Here is a 17,659-nt window from a genome sequence, read left to right on the forward strand (position 1 = left end):
TTTTGTTATAATTTTTTTTACTATTAGGAATGATAAAAATTCACTCTTAAAAACCTTTAAATATGTACATACATATATTTTGACAAAGTAATTTGACTCAAATCATTTGATATATTTGAGGATTAACTAATAAAATTTCCTTCACAAAGTGCTCTAACTATGCTGAGGAGTTCATGAGAAAGAAAACACAACTTCATAACTGGAATTTGTTTAGCTCAGTCAAGCTCTAATTAACTTACTTGACTACCCTTTTTTTTAGTTAGTTTGTTGGTGAAAAGAAAACTATCAGAAAGTTAATTGTATCATGTCAGTTGGCTATAGTACTCTGCAAGCTTTCATCATTGACAAATAGACTTATAAGGTGAAGCCATTTTACAGAAAATTTCATGCTGCACACTTCTTTCTCTTCTCCATGAGTCACATATCAGACTGTTCTTTTCAAGAACGGAACAAAATGTGATCCTGAAGGAACAACCACATTTTTATTCTTAACTTTCACTTTACCTTAAGCATGTTTCCAGGCAGGTAAGGTGTTTCAATACTCAACCTGAGCTTTACCTTAAAACTGAATGTTGAGATGTTAAATGAAAGCCGCAGGAGACTGGTACCACCACATGGATTTCTGATGCTCGTTCAACAGATTGTTTTCATATCACTTTGGGGAAGCGCGTTTGCCTCTGGAGTTGATTGTTACCCTTCAATTAAAAACAGCCCCAAGTACTTGCTTTAAGCTGTGGGTAACTTTGCAGGCATCTAATTATTTGGTTAAGCCTCTCGGGGCAGCTGTTGTGTTTGTAACGTTATAAGCCTGCTAAGAAGAACGTTAGGGGTCCTGTGTAGGTGTTCGTTCTTTGTATGGCTTGAGGTGGGCGGTAGGAGGTGATGGGTAGGATTTAAGTAGTGCATGCATGTATACAGATATATAAATACATATAATCTGTGACCTGAAGGGTATGATTTTTTTTGTTGTGCTTAAATATTTGCTTTTGATGAAAAACAGAATTCCATTCGTGTTTCTGTATTTCTTAGCTCCTTCAGCCTTGTGAGTTTCATGCCTGTTTTTTTTCAGGGTAGTCATTTAGGTTTTGTCCTCTTGTTCTGCTTTGTGTGGAAGGGAAGCTTTGGGCAATGTCTAGGTTGTGGCTGATTCATATAGTTCATCATTCTCTTGACACAGAACAGTTCCTTCCCTTTTTTCAATTTCAGTGACTTGCGCAGTACAGGGTTTTTAGTCACTTAGTATATGGGACTCTATTTAAAAAAAAAACTTCTCTGGATGAGACTGTAGAATCTTAAAATTTTATTGCCAGTTCTTTTTTTAAAAAATACACAAAACTGCCTTGTCCTGGATACTAGAAATAAACAGACCATTAAGAATGCAGAAGAAAGGCTTATTTCTCTATAGTTTGTTCTTGCATGGGGGACCATGTATCTTACAGACATAAATTTTGGCAAGCCTGCCAAGTTCCTCATGTGCTCCTTGGCTGGTGACAGACCCAACACTGGCAGCTTTCTGTGTTGCAGAAGCTGACACTTTGAATGAATAGGGCTTCTGCAAAATGGTTGGCTAGGTTGCTTGAGACACTTTAACATCTTTAACCTTTAGCAGTCAGTTTGTTACCAGGATAATGATGGGTACAGAACTTGGTCTGGCAGGTGTTGAATAAGCTAGATATCTAATTATAGTTCCAGCTTCTTAGATTAAGTTCTAGTAACTCAGATTAGGAAAGCAAATGTATTTTCAGTATTTGTATTCCCAGTTGTTGTTACTAACAAGGACTGTTTTTAAAATCTTAACTTTCAAAGCTATTAAGCTTTGATGTTTTTATCAGAAATGTAATGCTTGATGTCAGTTTCTCTGTAAAAGTGAATTTCTTAAGAAACTGCAGTTACAACCTGGAGAAGCAGTCATCTTAAACTGCTATCTGAAAGACCTGTGAAGTCTTCTGACATGTTCTCTTCATGTCAAAGACCAGATGAGTGGTGATGTCTTTGTGGATGTGAGATTCTAAGACCTCAGCTTCCGTTCTCAGTGTAGCTGAGACTGGAGGATGAAGGTGCACGATCACTAACCTTGCCTTTGCTTAACTGGCAAGAAGCAAATCATAATCATCTTTCATGCTGTCTGCTGTCATGCTTAATCCTTTACTTGGAAGGTGCTCTGAGAAATGATCTGGCTTGTTCATGTTCTTAGAACCAATTCTTCTCATGTAGCTTTTGGAACAGGCCCTTTTCTTTTAGAGACTGTTCTGAAGTTACCCAGCCAGTATGTGGGTAAAGGTAGTTTCCTGAGCAAGTTTGTGAAATAACTCTGTTTGGATGCTTGCATATTGTGGGTCCCCTAGTACAGCAAGTGGTGAATTAACTGCTCTAGTCAGTTCTGTGTTACAGGTGTGCTGGCACAGCACTGCGTACAAGCAGTGGCATTTTTATTAGCTGCACTAACAAGCTATGCTGCTTTCAGGACCTACGTGGAAGCTACAAGATGCTTTGGGGGCATGCTAACTCAAAGGCACGTACACTGCATATCGTGGTGGACCCATAGGGTTTCTGCTACAACTGTGGTGATAACTTATTTTTTACCAGTCCTAGAGAGATTGGTGTATGGTACTTAGCCATCTAAGACTTGCAAATCATAGTCTGAACTCAGGTAAAAAGCTGGTAATTAACTATTACCCAGTTGCTAGTCTTGCTCTAGACATCCAGAAAGACACTCGGTATACTTGAAATACCACTGTTAGAGTTGTCACGTACAGAAACACTGAATCAGTGGAAGTTGTGATGTAAAGTGAGTAGATAGCCTTCTTGCTTTAAAAACTTAAATATTTTTTTCATTTAGGTTTATCTAGTAGTTCTTAGACACCTCTTCACTAGATCAAAAAGCTTTTTAGTACTGTATTTTCTTTGTAAAAAGGCAGGCAAGTCATTTTGCCATCACTTTAGCTTATCAAAAGGCTAAACTCAAAGGTTTTTCTGCAGTATACTCCCTCCAAATATCTAGGGTCATTTTTCCTTTTTTTTTTTTTTTTTTTTCTTTTGATTATATCTCTTTAACATTTTATATTATTAACTGTTGCACCAAAACTGCTTGCAGGGGTAGTCATCTCTGTTCCTATTCATTTATCTTTGTCTGTATAGCCAAGAAACAATGACAGGTGGAATCACTTAAAATAAATAAAAATGCATATTGCTCTAAGCCCAGTTCCTGCTTTGAAGTAATTTTCCATGCTGGAATTCTTACCAACTTGTTTTTTGTTTGTTTTGTTCCTGTTTGCTTGTAATTTAAGGTATCACTGTCATTCTTTGTTGCTCCATGTACATGTATAACTATACAGATTTTACCAGTGGGATCTGTCTGTCAACCAGTTCATATTCCTCTGTGGTTGTGACGCTATCAGCATTGCTTCTTCCACAAGACTTTGTGTTCTGTAGCATAAATACTTCTTCCCTCCATCTGCCATTTGTGTCCTGCACAAGGTTTTAATGCCCTTTAACAGTCTTAATTTATGCTTAGGTATAAGTATTGGTTAGTAGTCCTTTAATTTTCAAAGGACATACAGAGGGTTGTTAAGAAAAAATCTGTTTTAAGTTTGCTCCTGTTCCTTTGGTTTTGTTTTTTAAATTCTAAGTACATAATGAGTAATCACCAAATAATTAATAAGATAATGTTTTATTTTTATTCTAGTCAAAGAAAAAAAAGAAATCAAAGGGAGATGCTAAAACGGTTCAAGATGCATCACGTCTAGATGGAAAGGAAGTTGATGAAGGTACTGAACACAAACAAAAAAAATCAATTAGATGTACTTTGATTTAAATGCTATTACTTGTTTGTGACTCATAAACAGAAAACTCATTTCGTCCTAACTCGAGTTGTATATTAGATCTGGAAATCTGATCTGTGAAATAACGTTTAATGATTTTAACTGTATTTCTTACAGTTAAACTTACAGAAACTGAGAATAGTCATGTATAATATAATAACTCGTGTTATTCATGTTTGCTTTGGGAAGCAAAGTGCTATTGTATTGCATCCAGGAAAAAACTTACCTTCTGCCAGTTGTTCATTTTCTCCAGCTAACGTTGAAGTTGCCTGCTGGGTCTGATTTTTAAACTGAAGCTTTTTTCAGACTTCAGCTTGATATGAAACAAGGTAAAGCTCTTTCCTGTTTGCACTCTAACTTAATCATGTTTTCATTTTGGGGAACATATTAGGAACCTGGGAAACTAAAATCAGTAACAGAGAAAAGCGACAGCAGCGGAAGCGAGACAAGGTGTTGACTGATGGTGGCTCGGGAGAATCAAATCCCCAAGGGTCAGAAAACACAGCTACTGTATCCATCGAACAGCTGATGCCTACACCATCACTTCCCGTTGGTCTCAGAAAAAATAAAGGTATGATAGTCAAGAGGTCTGTGAAAGAATTCTAGAAAGATGATGTCTTCTGAATGCTTCCAAAACAGTCACTGTTTAGGCATAGCGGATATTTTTGGAGTTGTAACTCTTGAGAAAATTATTTCAAACCACAAAGATAATTTTCCTTGTGCAAAACTCCCCCTCTGTTTGAGCCACAGTTTTGGGAGAGCTCAGGAGATGACATCATGGAGCAAATGGCTGAGACAATGTTCTCCACGCCAGAGCTGTGTCAGCACCAGTATGGTATATCAGTTGCTGCACAGTTGCGTGGCCGTCTGTCTCCATTCCTGCCTTCATGCTCTGCTGATTCTGCCCATTATGTTCCCTGGAAACTTCAAACTCACCCCACAGCACTCTTGGAGGCAGTACCAACTCAATTTTTTGAGTGCTTCCTTGTAGGAAGGTTACACCTACAAGTTCTCTACGCTGATTACGTTCATTGCTTAACATGCAGACTTTTTCATTGTCTGGTTTATTAGTACATGCATTAACACAGTTCATGATGGTGGGACACATCTGGCTGAAGTTTGGTAATCAATTGTAGCAGCTGAGGTTTCAATAAGGAAATAGGCTTTAGCTCCAACGGCTGCTGCTGTTTCAGGTAGTCTCAGGTTTAAGCAGTGTGTAGGCATAGGAATTCATATTTGCTTGTAGATGAGAAGTGGCTTAAGAAGCTAAAAGAATCTAAAGACACAGTTTAGCTTTCTGGAGTATTTCTAACCTGTTGATATACTCAGCTCTTTAATGAAATGATATTCTAGCTAAACAGCAATAAGACTGAGCCTAGCTACTATCTGGTACCTTATAACAACATACTGAAACTTGCAGAACTTAAGTTTGTTGTGTTTTTTTTTTTTTTTTTCTTTAATTGACTCTTGTTTGCATCTTGACTGAGTGCTTTGAAATTGGATAAATTGTTTCCCGTTTTCTTTTTTTCCTACTGTTTGCATACAAACAGCTTCAAGGAACAGTAATTCCAGCTGTCTGTATATTCTGTGGCTATCCGTGACTATTGTAAACTCTCTAGGCAAATTTCATTACGCAGCATATGTTTTGATGTATTACCTAATATAAGATTAAATTGAAAAAGAATCAGCTGTTTCTAATGTTTTCATGGGAAGGTAAAAGTCAGAAATATCTCTAATCATTTCAGAAATGTATAGCTACCCTTAGCTGGAAAAGGACAGCCTCTGTTTTAGATGTCTGCTTGCCATTCTTGGGAAACTAGCTAGAATTCTTTGGAATCTGCAGCTACTCAGTTTATAGGCTGTAAATCATCTTTGAGTTCAATTTGTCTATAAGAATCAACACAATGAAAGATAGAGTATTAATTTTGCTCTTAAGTTTCCTGGAGATGGCTTAATTTACTTTGAGGTACTGATTAATGTTAGTGTGTGTGTGGTTTTTGTTCTTGCTTTTAAGTACCAGTAGTGAATATTCTTAAAGGAATTCTACAGGTGTTGCTGTCTGCAGAAATTAGCTCTGTCTCCTTCTACCTCTTCACCAGGTGATACGCTTCTGAATGTGCAAGTTAGCAGCTCCAAACCTTCCAAAGGGGAGTCATCAATTCCACAAGGTAAAAGGCTTTCATAAATAGGAATCCTAATTAACTGGAAAAGTGTTCTACAGAAGCGAAAGCACATTGTCAGTGCAGGGTGTTATGTGGTTACTAATCTGGAACTCTATTATGCAGCTGGCTCTTTTTGCTGTGCAAATGTTATACTTCTAAGTTGCAGTTACTACTCAACAGGTTGAAAACAGTCTCTATTACATCTGTTGGGATGTATAAAATACAAAAAAAAGGATCTAGTGTCTAAAATTTTCAGCCAGATTGCTTGCTGTACAGATCATTACTTGCAGAATGCTAAAGCTTATTCTCAAGCTCCAGTTAAAAATCCCTCAGGCTAGCTTTTCAAATTTACTTTTTTTTGTTAATAAGTTTATTTGTTCAAAGAAAAACAAATATAGATAATTGATTTCAAAGATAGTTGATTATTGTGAAGTTTGCACTCATTGCAGGTTGTGTACCTGTGGGTTATTGAGATCTTTCAATGCACCTCTGAGGGGTTTACTGTAAAGGCATTCATTTTGAGGACATTATTTGTCATATAACTGTTAAATTATTTGGCTATTTTTAGACTATGCTTGACTGATGAATTGTAATGGCTTTTTGATAAGAGATGGTGATAGAGCAGTGCTTGAAGTGAATTAGTTTGGCATAGTGATATGCTGGCTATAAGAAACCACCACCTGCATTAGTGGCATTTCTTTAAACAAGAGTAGTCATTTAAACAAGTCAACAAATGAGTTATTAAAAGCACCCAGGTCCAGAAAATGCATCACTGCCAGTTTTTGAGAGCTTTGATTCACACGCTAACTTTCTGGACCATAGCATAGAGAGAAGGAGCCATGTACTTCAGAGATGCATAATGATAGGATAGGAGGCAGTGATTAAGTTGCACTAAGGGAAATTCTGTTTGGGCGTCACCAAGGAAGCTCTTTACACGGTTGCCCAGAGAGGCTTTGAACTCTCAAGTTCTGGTAATCATAAAGACTGAGTAATGTGACACAATTTTTAAGTAAGCTGTGTGGAAGTTAGCAGAAGGTGGAAGTAGGTTGCTTCCAGAGATCCATTCCAACCTTAAGTTTTCAGTGATTTCTATGACAAGTTTCTGGAAGAGTGGTTTATTAAACAGAATAATGAAGCTTTTGCTCCAGGACTTCAGCTGTCTTCTTGCAAGATTTCCAAAGAGTTGTTTTACCAGCTACACTAACAGTTCCTGTGTTTGCTGGTTTTGTTGTTGCCATCCCCTAAGAGGACATGTTACCCACAGAGGACATAAATTGACGCAGTGTAGCGTCTCTAGAGTTGTGAGAGAAAGGATGGTGTTTTTAGGTACAGGGGGTTGTTACATTACAGCTGGCTGTGTTTGGAAATAGGATTTATCTAGGAACATGTAGGCGTATCTCAGCAAATCGTTTCTCTGCCAGGGAGGCTGCCTTGAATTTGGTATGTTCATGCTGCCTGAGTGGAATTCATTTATGAAATAACAACATTTCATCTGTAGTTTTTGTGGACATGTGATTCTGACTTAATTATGTGTCACTTTTTAGCTGAGTATTTATTTAAGCGTAACACTCATGATACGTAGATACTTAATCATTTGTCAAATGCAGCTTTTCTGTTGTTTACAATGTATTAAAAGAAAAAAACGATTTGATATGCAGGGCCCTTTGAGAAAGGTGTGTCATATATAGGTCACATTGGGTGTGCCAGGGGATCGTTAGCCTTTGTTTTATGGGGACGTTAAAAGAAAAGAAAATTTATAATGGTCTTTGTCTTGGTGTAGTACTGAGTCCTTTGAAAGTGTATATTAAACTTGCTCTGACTAGTAGTTCCTCAGCAACGTAGACTGCAGATAAAGATTTGTGCTCTCTTACCGTAGTATAATGTAAAATACATTGCTTATGAATTATTTTGAGAGCTTGCCATGGGGTTTTTTGTTTGTTCCCCCCCCTTCCCAAGTTTGGTCTCTGTAGTTAATGATAGCTATGTGCCTAGTAAATTCCATGTAGCACTTGGGAAGCATTTTCTACATGTCATTTCTTCTACTTAGTGCTTAGAGGACTATTGTATGCCACCATAGTTACAAAACAGAAATTGTTCTCCATTCAATACATAGGGCTCTCCACAAGCCATTGCATCACCATAGACTGACAGAGAAATTGCCTTGTTTTTTAATCTAGAGGCACCGATGAAACAAGGTATAAGTCTTATAAAGAAAGGGACACAGGAAGAAGGGTGCAGTTTGGTGCTGTTTTTTCCCCTCACTCTTCAAGTTAGTTGACAGATGGTGTGTATCATCTGAACTGGAAAATCAGCTGAGACAGAGCAGCAGCTCTTCTATATCACCCTGGTGTAGCAAAGCTGTTGTTCATTTGTTCTTTTTTTATTGCTAAGTGTATGTGCGTGTAAGATTTTAATTCTTCATCCAATTAGTATTTTATGTAACGTTTCATTATTCTTATGTTCAAGTTCCTACAGGATTGAGTGAAAGCCATACAGTAAATGGTGGAAGCTGGAATGAGAAGTCTGTAAAAATCTCCTCACAGATTGGTGTAGGGGAGGAGAAATGGACATCTGTTTCCTCAGCTACAGCTGGGAAGAGGAAGACTGAGACATCGGCTTGGGGCCAAGACGCTGGAGATGCTAATGGGAATGGAAAGGACTGGGGCGTAACCCTGGTGGGCAGGCCCTGGAAAGAGCGTTCTTTGTTCACTCCTATTGGTAAGCTATTTTGAGAAAAATTTGCTTCACTTAAGCATTTCTACATAATTTTTGGTACTGAATCTCTGGAATAGTTTTGTTTATGTGTTCAAAAAAAAATCTTGGAATGGTCTAGTGAAATGTGAACTAAGCATTTTCTGTTTATTACAAGTTCTGATGGCTTATCGTCTATGTTTCTCATTAGTTTAATGGGGTTTTCAGTTTTCATCTGAAATAAAATGATTTCTGTAAGGGAACCAATTTTTTTTATCACTTTTCTAAAATTCTGAAGGTGTATGTTAAGTCACTGAAGTGTATATATATATTTATTTATTTATTTATTTATTTATTTATTTTGAAATTTGTCTTAGAACCCAGATTATAAGTCTGTTCTGTTGACACATGATCAAATCAGTTGTGTTGTATTGACAGACATCTGTTTAGGCTTCAGGAACGAAGATTGCTCAGCTCTTGTGACAGTCTCTTTTTACTGCTTTTACTGTTTGTTTGTTTTTTTTTCCCCATTAGATTTTTTTTTTAGTTTTTGCCAGTACAATTTTTAGCTTTTTTTGCTTATATTGTCCAGATAAATGATGAAATTTTTGTTTGTCTGTGCAACAACCTTATTAGTAGATACTGTAATATTGCCCTTTCCATTGTTCAGTCTAAATGATCATGGTCTTTTCTGGAAAGCAATGTTCTGCTATAGTCAGAAATGCTGCTTTTGTCTAGACTGGTTTAATTTGTCCCACTTTTCTTGGATTGTGGTGCCAGAGACTGGACCTGGTATTCCATTGAAAGCTTTTTATTACTGAGAAGAAGCAAGTGTTTTTGCTGTTGTTTCTATTTTTTTTTTTTATTTTTCCATATTCTCTGCTTCATATTCTGATGTGGTATTTCTTAGCAACTAAACAGCTTGCTCTTGTTTTGTTGCTGAGAACAAGTCACGCATGACCAGACTGATCAGCTTCTGGTTAAGTGACCAGATTGTGGATGAACAGAGGGTATATTTTTACCATCCATAACTTTAGTAATGTTTTCAGTGCTGTCTCTCTCAGCATTTTTCTATCAAAATTAGGATGGTTTGTATCAAAGTTAGGCTGGCTGGAGAGGAGCTCTATGGGAAGGGCATCCTGCTGGACACTGAGGTGGACATGAGCTAGCCAAAGGCCCTGGCAGCAGAGGATGCCAACGATGTTCTGGGCTGCATTAACAGGAGTCAGTAGATTGTGGCAGTGATTGTGCACTCTACTAAGCACTTCTTGGACTGTATCTATGCCCAGTTTTGGGGCACCCTATACAGAAAGGATGTTGATCAGCTGGAGCAAATTCAGCAAAGAGCCTTGGAAATGGTCAGTTGTTGGAGCCCTGGAAGGAGAGGCTAAGGGAATGGGGTCTGTCAAGCTTGGGGAACAGAAGACTTCAGGAGAACCTGACAGCAACCTGCCAGAACCTGTGAGGTGTTCCTGGGAAGGCAGAGACAGGCTCTTCACAGTGGTGTGTGGTAGGAAGACAACAGACATAAATTGAAACAAGAGGTTCAGAATGGGTATAAACAGAAACTTTTTCTTCATGAGGACAGTCAGGCATCACAAACGCACGACCTTTGTGGGTAACCAGTCCTCATCCTTGGAGACTTTAAAGATTCAGATGGCTAAAAAACACTGTGCAGCCTTATCCGACCTTAAGAGCTGTCTGTGAGTTGAGGAGAGGAGGATGTACTAGGGACCTCCTGAGGTTTTCTTTGTAGCTCATTATAACTCCTAGTAGTTTTTCCTTATAATCATATAATCGCATTCTAACCAGCTGCTTCTTTTTGACACATATATGCCACTGGTTATTTTGTCTTGTTTTCTACTTTCCACTTCACAGAGTTAAGTATGTTGTAATTTTTAATCAGCATCTCCTATTTGTCAAAAATTGTTCTGAACTCAGTTCTGTTCTTAACATAAAAGCAATTTGCTTGAAGCTAGGTGTCATCTACAGAGCTAACAAATAGGCTTTTTCATAACTCCAGTCTTGGTAATAGGGGGGAAAATACAGCAATATGGGTGTCAAAACTCAATGTACTCACAAAGGAAAAGTTTATATAGAGAAGAAAATCTAATATTCTGTATAGAAATAGCGGTAGAGGGAGAAAATGATTTCAAGCTAAATGTTCAGACATTCACACCTTTGTCAGTGCTGATTGTCTCATGTAATAAGGCAAACACTGCTCTCAGCTGTATGGAATGTTAACATGGCTGGAACTTCCTCTGTTTTACTGACCCTATTCGTCATTAAATAGCTAACTTTTTCAACATTGCCAGCAGTCCGAAGCTTGCTTTCTCTTTCTTTTTTTTCCCTCCCCCCACAGCTGCTTGGAATGTGGATGCACGGATTAATACCTCTGAACCAAATTCTACTTCTTTCTCTTCTTTTGGATTAACTCCTGGAGTTTCTGGTATGTATGCCCTTCCAAAGATTTTTGGCTCTCTTCTCCTATAACAGGTAGAAACAGACTTGCCAGGTGTTATTTCCATTGTTTGTCCTTTGAAAATAGTAATGGTAACTGTAAACAAGTAGAAGAGCTGTTTTGTGAAAGCCTGCCAAGCTTTTTGCTGTTATGCTGAAATAATGCAATAAGGTAACTTTGAAATTGATAATCAAAAGCTAAATCAATGAGGTATTTCTGATTGATTCTGTGTTGAATCTAAACAATTGGCATAGGAAAACAGTTTTTACCCTGAACTTTCAGGGGTTTTGTTGTTTGTTGATTGGAGTTCTTTTTTCCCTTCAAGGATCTGAAGCACTACTTTCAAAATGTGTTATGTAGGCAGGAGTTAAGTCCTGAGGTTTTCTAGGATGGGTAGGAAAGCTGAACTCCAGGGTCGTCTTGTTTTGAAGGGTGAAATTGCTGTAGAATGCAAACCTGGCTTCCTAACAGATCTTGTATGTTATACTACTGACATAAGTGCTACAGTGATTTATTATTTAATAAAGGGGTCAGGTTTTCTTCTCTTGCTTATTTGCTCCCAATCTAAAGAGCTTGGCATGTCTATTTTCTTCTAGCAAGTAGCTAGCCAAGTGCTTATGCATTAAGCTATGTTTACTGGGATTGCAGTTTGTGGTCTTCCAAGTGTGAAACTAGCATTCATTGTCCTATAGCTCACAAGCGCTTCATTCTCTGTGTGCATCTGTGCCAGTATAACAAAGAAGTTATAAATGCCAAGGTCTAATTCACCAGGCTCTCCAAAGAATAGCTCACTTAATGAAAACTTATCTTAAGGAAAAAAAAATAGTAATTGTACAAAAAATGTTAATGAAATTGGATTTCCCGGAGGGATCCACTTGAATTTAAGTTCAGTTGCCAGATTGAAACTTAAAACTTAGTTAATAAAATGGGAAAGATTGATCTGAGATTCAATGTGCAATACCATCATTCCAACTTGAATTCAGAGAGAAACATGAAGATAGTGAAGTATATTTATAGTCTTTGATGCACATAAGCCACATTAGTAAATGTTTACTGCTTACTGTAATGGCTAGTTAGTAAAAGATTGAGAATGTGTTAATATTCCTGTCATTTGAGAGATGTTTTTTGCAGAGGCATTTATAAATAAGGGAGAACCAGTTAGCTATCTATGGTCCTAGTTATTCTTTTCAGAAATGTCTCATAAAGCAGTATGTTGATTTCTTTCAGTCCCACAAATAAGCTTTTTGAAGTTTTTTGTGAAATTTTCTCTTTGCCTGATGCCTTATTTTTCTTAAAATAATGATGTTAGATGTCTTAACACTTCTTACTATCATAGCTGGAATTAGGCTTTACAGTTCATCATGCTGCTTTTATGTTCCTGGAACTTTTTACTTGAACTGGTTGTTGTTGTTGTTATGCTCAAATAATGCAACAAAGTAACTTTTAAAATGATGATCAAAAGCTAAATCAATAAGATTTCTGCTTGATTGTGTGCTGAGTCTAAATGACGAGCATAAAATTCACTTAGTAGTAAATAAATTAATTGTTATATCTGTGATATAATCAAGTTTCTTTCTAGTAGTCTTCTAAACTGATAAGTGTAAGAGTTTTTACTTGCACATGGTGAATAATTTTATCACCCATAAATTTTCATTGTTTTCCAATTAGAGGAGACTGCTGTAAGTGTCTTGTGGAATGTTGTTAATCTGCATTACCTTTATTTTTTCATATTCTACTGTTAACTTTGTCTTCCTTTTTCAGTTCCCTTATTTTCTGAATAAACCTCACTTTGAAGAGGTTTTTAGTTTTCCTGTACTGTGCAGTCTTTAGAACCAGACTTTTTTTTTTTTTTTTCCCTTGGGCCATTGCTATTTTGTTTTGAATTTCTTTACCTAAGAAAACTGAGGAAGCTTGTAACTTACAAATACAATTTCATTTATTCCCTTTCAGGATCCAATAGTGAGCCAGTTTCTCAGGCTGGTACTTCCGATTTTCAGTGGGATTTAAGTCACGCTCAACCCCCTGTTGATGACGAATGGTCTGGGTTAAGTATGTTCCTCTAAAATGTTCATTAACAAAAATTGCAATTACCATCACTTTAAAGCATAATTATTTGAGCTATTTGCATTAACCAGTTGTGAGCATATGAAGACAAAAACTGAAATGTTTCGCTTCTGTAAAGATAAGTATCAGTTTGAGGAAAGCAGGAAAAAATATTTTTGGTGAATGATGATAACCGTTTCTTAGGCAAAACACTTGGTATTGAAACACAGAAGTGAAAGCTCATGCATTTTAGTGTAGTTCTGACTTTTGCTAAAAAAAAAAAAAAAAGATAATTAAAACAGTCTTAATTTACTACAAATGATAAAAAATCTACTGCAAGTCTGCAGAAGTTATGTTGATATTAGTAGATTGTATCTGAGTAACTGAGTTTGCCTTTACATGTTTGTATCTTACTGAAAACATGACATTAAGACTCCTATATTCAGTCTTACTTCCTTGTTTAGCAAGCACTAGGGAATTTTGTGTGTATATGAAAAGCATATGCAGGCTAGAGATCAATGAAGTTACTTGGGAGTTGTAGTAAGCTTGGTGTTTATTTTCCCCTTTCCCCTCCTTGCTGGTTTCAGAATATACTTGCAGTTCTTACCACAGTCAAAAACCTAAATAAGGGCTGTAGTATAGTTAGTAGTAGTGTAGTGATGTTACAGACTTACCTAAATACCTACCAGTGAAAGTGTACCTGTGAAGAAAGCTTACAGCCTTAAGTCCACTTTTTGAATTGCCTTGTAGTTGATATTCTTCCATTTGACTGAATAAAGATGTTTTTTTTCTGAAATAAACAATGTAGTTTCATTAGCTCATTGGCTTAAAAACTTGGTCAACAAAGTGACCAGCAAGGCTGCCGTATACATGTATATTACCTTCTAAGAACAATGTCTTATTTAATGACTGCAGGATTAGAATGGACTGATACAGTCATTGACTCCATCATTTTTTGTCATGATCATTCTAATACCAGTTTATATAAAAATTCTTTTGTCTTTTATCTGTCTTAAGAATAAGGGAAGCACATTTTCGGTTAATGGTTTGGAATTGATCAGTTTTCCATTATAATAGCATAATTTATTCACATTTCTGAGCATAGAATGTCTGTATCTACAGCTTCTGTTAATCAAGTCTTTTTTTTCATTACTGTACCTCCACGACTTGGTATCTATGAGAAGGGGGAAATAGGCTTGAACTTCCCTTAAGTGATATACAGATACACCTTACTGATATAACAGGTTCAGTGCATGGGAATTAACTGTATGTGCAAATGCTATGAATTTCCTATTTAGAAGGATGGAATTTTTTTAAAGGAACTAGTGACAGGGCAGTAGATAATAAGCTTATTGAGTGTTAGACAGTAGTCATTTTTTTTTTCAAATCAGTTAATTCTAGTGTATAATGTTTAAAGTATGTAATATATATGTAATATACCGTGTAAGTTGAGGTAATATTTTTACAAGAAGGCAAGAGATGAAAAAGTTTTCTAGGTAATCTTAAAATTCTTGTGTACTAGTAAAACACAGTGTTTGCTAGTAAATATAATTGGTTTTATCATTGCTTTTCCTTTGGGCATAAGTTTTTAAATGTTTAAATTGAATTCTGCCATGGTTGGCAGAGCAAGTTTGCACCTTTGCCATCGATTTGGCATAGGCAAAGGGTAAAAGAAAATATTTTTGGTAGTCTTTCACTTTGTGTTTATATCATCTTTTAAAACCGAACACCTTGTGAAATCGACTTGCTGTAAATTTCTGCTAAACTGTAGGGCTTCTCTTCTAGCATTTTTAACTTTTATATAATTGACACTGTCATTCCCCATCACAGCATAAACACATGCCATTGCAAAAGGACAATACTAGCAAAATAGAGTAGGGACTTGAAAGCTTGGGAAAAACACAGTATTAAAGAATGTCTGTGTTACAAGATGACTTCTGGCTCGATGAGATTTACATTTCTCAGATATGGCACTTGTAAAGGATCCTTACTAAGCATCAGTATTATTCACAGTTCATCCTAATGTCTTCACAAACCAGGAAAAAGACTTGAGATGAAGAACAACCCTTAACTTTGTTGCTCTTTACATAGTTCATAAAAGTATCCCAAAGCAATTGCATGTGGCTAGCTGCTGCTGTGACTAGTTTGTAATCCTATTGCTTTGTAAAATAATTAAAACTGACTCATTACTTACCAAAGTCTTCATCTTATCATTAAGGTATTTACATTTTTCAGAAATACAGGAAACACCTGTTTGTATCTTGGTATCAAAGGTGGCTTTCTGCATAGTAATTATTTTCATTTTTCAACTGTTAAAGAGTACCTGTAAAGTAAGGTGACATTCCTGAAAATCTCTTCAATTTTTGTAGATGGACTTTCTTCTGCTGATCCTAGCTCTGATTGGAATGCCCCTGCAGAAGAGTGGGGAAACTGGGTAGATGAAGAAAAAGTTGTTTCCGTTCCACAACCTGAAGAGGCGTTATCTGATGTTCAGAAGGTAAAAGGTGATATTTTCCCCTTTAGCTCCAAGACTTTGCCCTTACCGCTGCCATTTCTTAAAGTAACTTAAGGGTGATGATTAAGGTAATCTCTCATTTTATTTATGCTGATAAGAGCAGCAGCACTTTGTTAACATGTGGTGCTGGATGTTGTTATAGGGGGAAACAGAAGCCAGTTAGCTCCATGTCAGATCTTGTTTCACCATACTGTAAGGTATTATCTTTTATTGTGTACTAACAGAGGATTTGGATCTCTCCTCATAAACACTACTCAACAATATTTGTGTGTGCAAAAAGCAATGTTTCTGTGTACATTGTCTGTGTTTTTCATTTCCCAACTCTTGTACTTTGTTTCCAGAGTGTGTGTAAAGAACATAGCCTTTCCAAAGTGAACTGAACAGATAAGATTGTGTTCACTTCCTTTTATATGCCATTAAATCCCTGATAGTTAGTATTTTATGTTTAGTTTATAGGAAGCGTGTTTCATTGCCATCTTAAATGTTTAATATCTTATATTTCCATATTTAAGGCTTCAGATAATGAAAGAGAAAAAGCAGAGCCAATTCTTCAGAGTTCAACAAGTGGGAAGTCCAAGAAAAAGAAGAAGAAAAAGAAGAAGCAGGGTGAAGAAGCTAACTCTCCTTCACAGGTAAATGGAGCAAGATCTGGATTGTCTGAAAATAAATTTATGACGAATTCACAGAATCGACTTACTTTTGTGACTTAAGCAAAATTATTTTGGGGACAGGTAAAATTCATTTCTTTATTGTAAGGTCCACTACTGTTTTTACAAGTTGAGGTAAATGTATGAAGGATTCCCTTATTAATATTTCCTTTAATTTAAATGATTCTCTGATTGAATATAGAGTAGTTCTGCTGGATTTCTGGAAAGCATGAAATATATAGAAAATACTTAACTTTGAAATATTTTCTTTCAAAGCAAGATTCTGTACCGTAGGGATGCTTCTACAGGGACTTTCCTCTGCGTGGGAAGCTCTCTGTTCCTGTTTCGAAAGACAGCTGCCTTGTGTACATAGCTACCTAGGAGAACAAGAGAAATTGAAACTGCCTTTCTAGGTGTTCTAGAAGTGCAGTTCTACTAGGATATAGTGGTTTTCTAAAGTTCTTCTGTAGTTTATGTGAAATATTAAGTATCTACAACTTTAACTCCACAAGTACAGCTATCCTATGTGAGTCAGATTTGAATGAGATGGATACTGTTTGCAAACTGAGGATGGCTGGAGTTGCATGTGATATTTTTAAATTCTTTTTGAAAAATTACATTGAAACACATTTGTTGTAAAAAGGAAAAAAAAAAAAAAAAAAGGCAAAATCAGATTCCACTTGGCAATTGGAACATATTTGAATAGATGAAAACAAGTACTTTCTAAATAGGAAAAAATCTTTTGACAGCTCATACTCAGAATACATCCTGCTTCTGCCTGTGGTGACAGACATTCATAAAGGAGGAGGAGGAAAGCATTACTTCAGTCATAATTACTTTGGATTTGCTACTTTTTTTTAATTGTAAAAGATAAAATTACTGTCAAGTAGAGTTGCTTTAATATTGTGTAAGTAGAGATGGTTGATTTGTGTCAATTTGCAACATTTCTTTTGAGGTTAAAAATAAAAAGGATAGTAGGAAGCTTTCCTATGAGTTGAAATCTGTGATGTTCTGGTATCTGCAATAACTCTAGACATAAGTCATGATTAGTATGAAATGGTTAACAGCATTTTCATTGTTTTGCATGGATCTTCAAGATAGAATAGTAAGTTTAGTGATTTAACTTGCTAGTTCTTCTTCAAAGTCATTTAAAATTTATATATTTAAACTCTGAAAGTTGAATGTGTTCGTTGATGAGAAGTATAATTTAAACAGTATAATCTAAGTGTTCACGTCGTGTTTGTTGTCTTCAGGCAGCAGAAGCTACCATCAGAGCTAAATGTAAGACAGGATATATTCTTACCTGTTAGGAGTCAACA

The 17,659-nt window shown here is 36.3% G+C and overlaps 1 protein-coding gene across 2 annotated transcripts in view; it reads left to right on the plus strand.

Annotated features, from left to right (window-relative positions):
* The window catches only part of MTDH (metadherin), a 31,202-nt gene that overhangs the window by 7,458 nt on the left and 6,085 nt on the right, over positions 1-17,659 (plus strand). The window contains exons 3-10 of one of the 2 annotated variants that reach the window (XM_082754293.1): positions 3,686-3,767; positions 4,213-4,392; positions 5,921-5,989; positions 8,450-8,701; positions 11,037-11,123; positions 13,086-13,184; positions 15,548-15,675; positions 16,206-16,325. In XM_082754293.1, the coding sequence (XP_082610419.1) occupies positions 3,686-3,767; positions 4,213-4,392; positions 5,921-5,989; positions 8,450-8,701; positions 11,037-11,123; positions 13,086-13,184; positions 15,548-15,675; positions 16,206-16,325 (1,017 nt within the window). The remainder of the gene's footprint in view (positions 1-3,685; positions 3,768-4,212; positions 4,393-5,920; positions 5,990-8,449; positions 8,702-11,036; positions 11,124-13,085; positions 13,185-15,547; positions 15,676-16,205; positions 16,326-17,659) is intronic. The other variant, XM_082754294.1, reaches the window with a different exon arrangement.

This window comes from Aythya marila, assembly GCF_965140915.1.
Source record: "Aythya marila genome assembly, chromosome: 2".
Classification (NCBI taxonomy): domain Eukaryota; kingdom Metazoa; phylum Chordata; class Aves; order Anseriformes; family Anatidae; genus Aythya; species Aythya marila.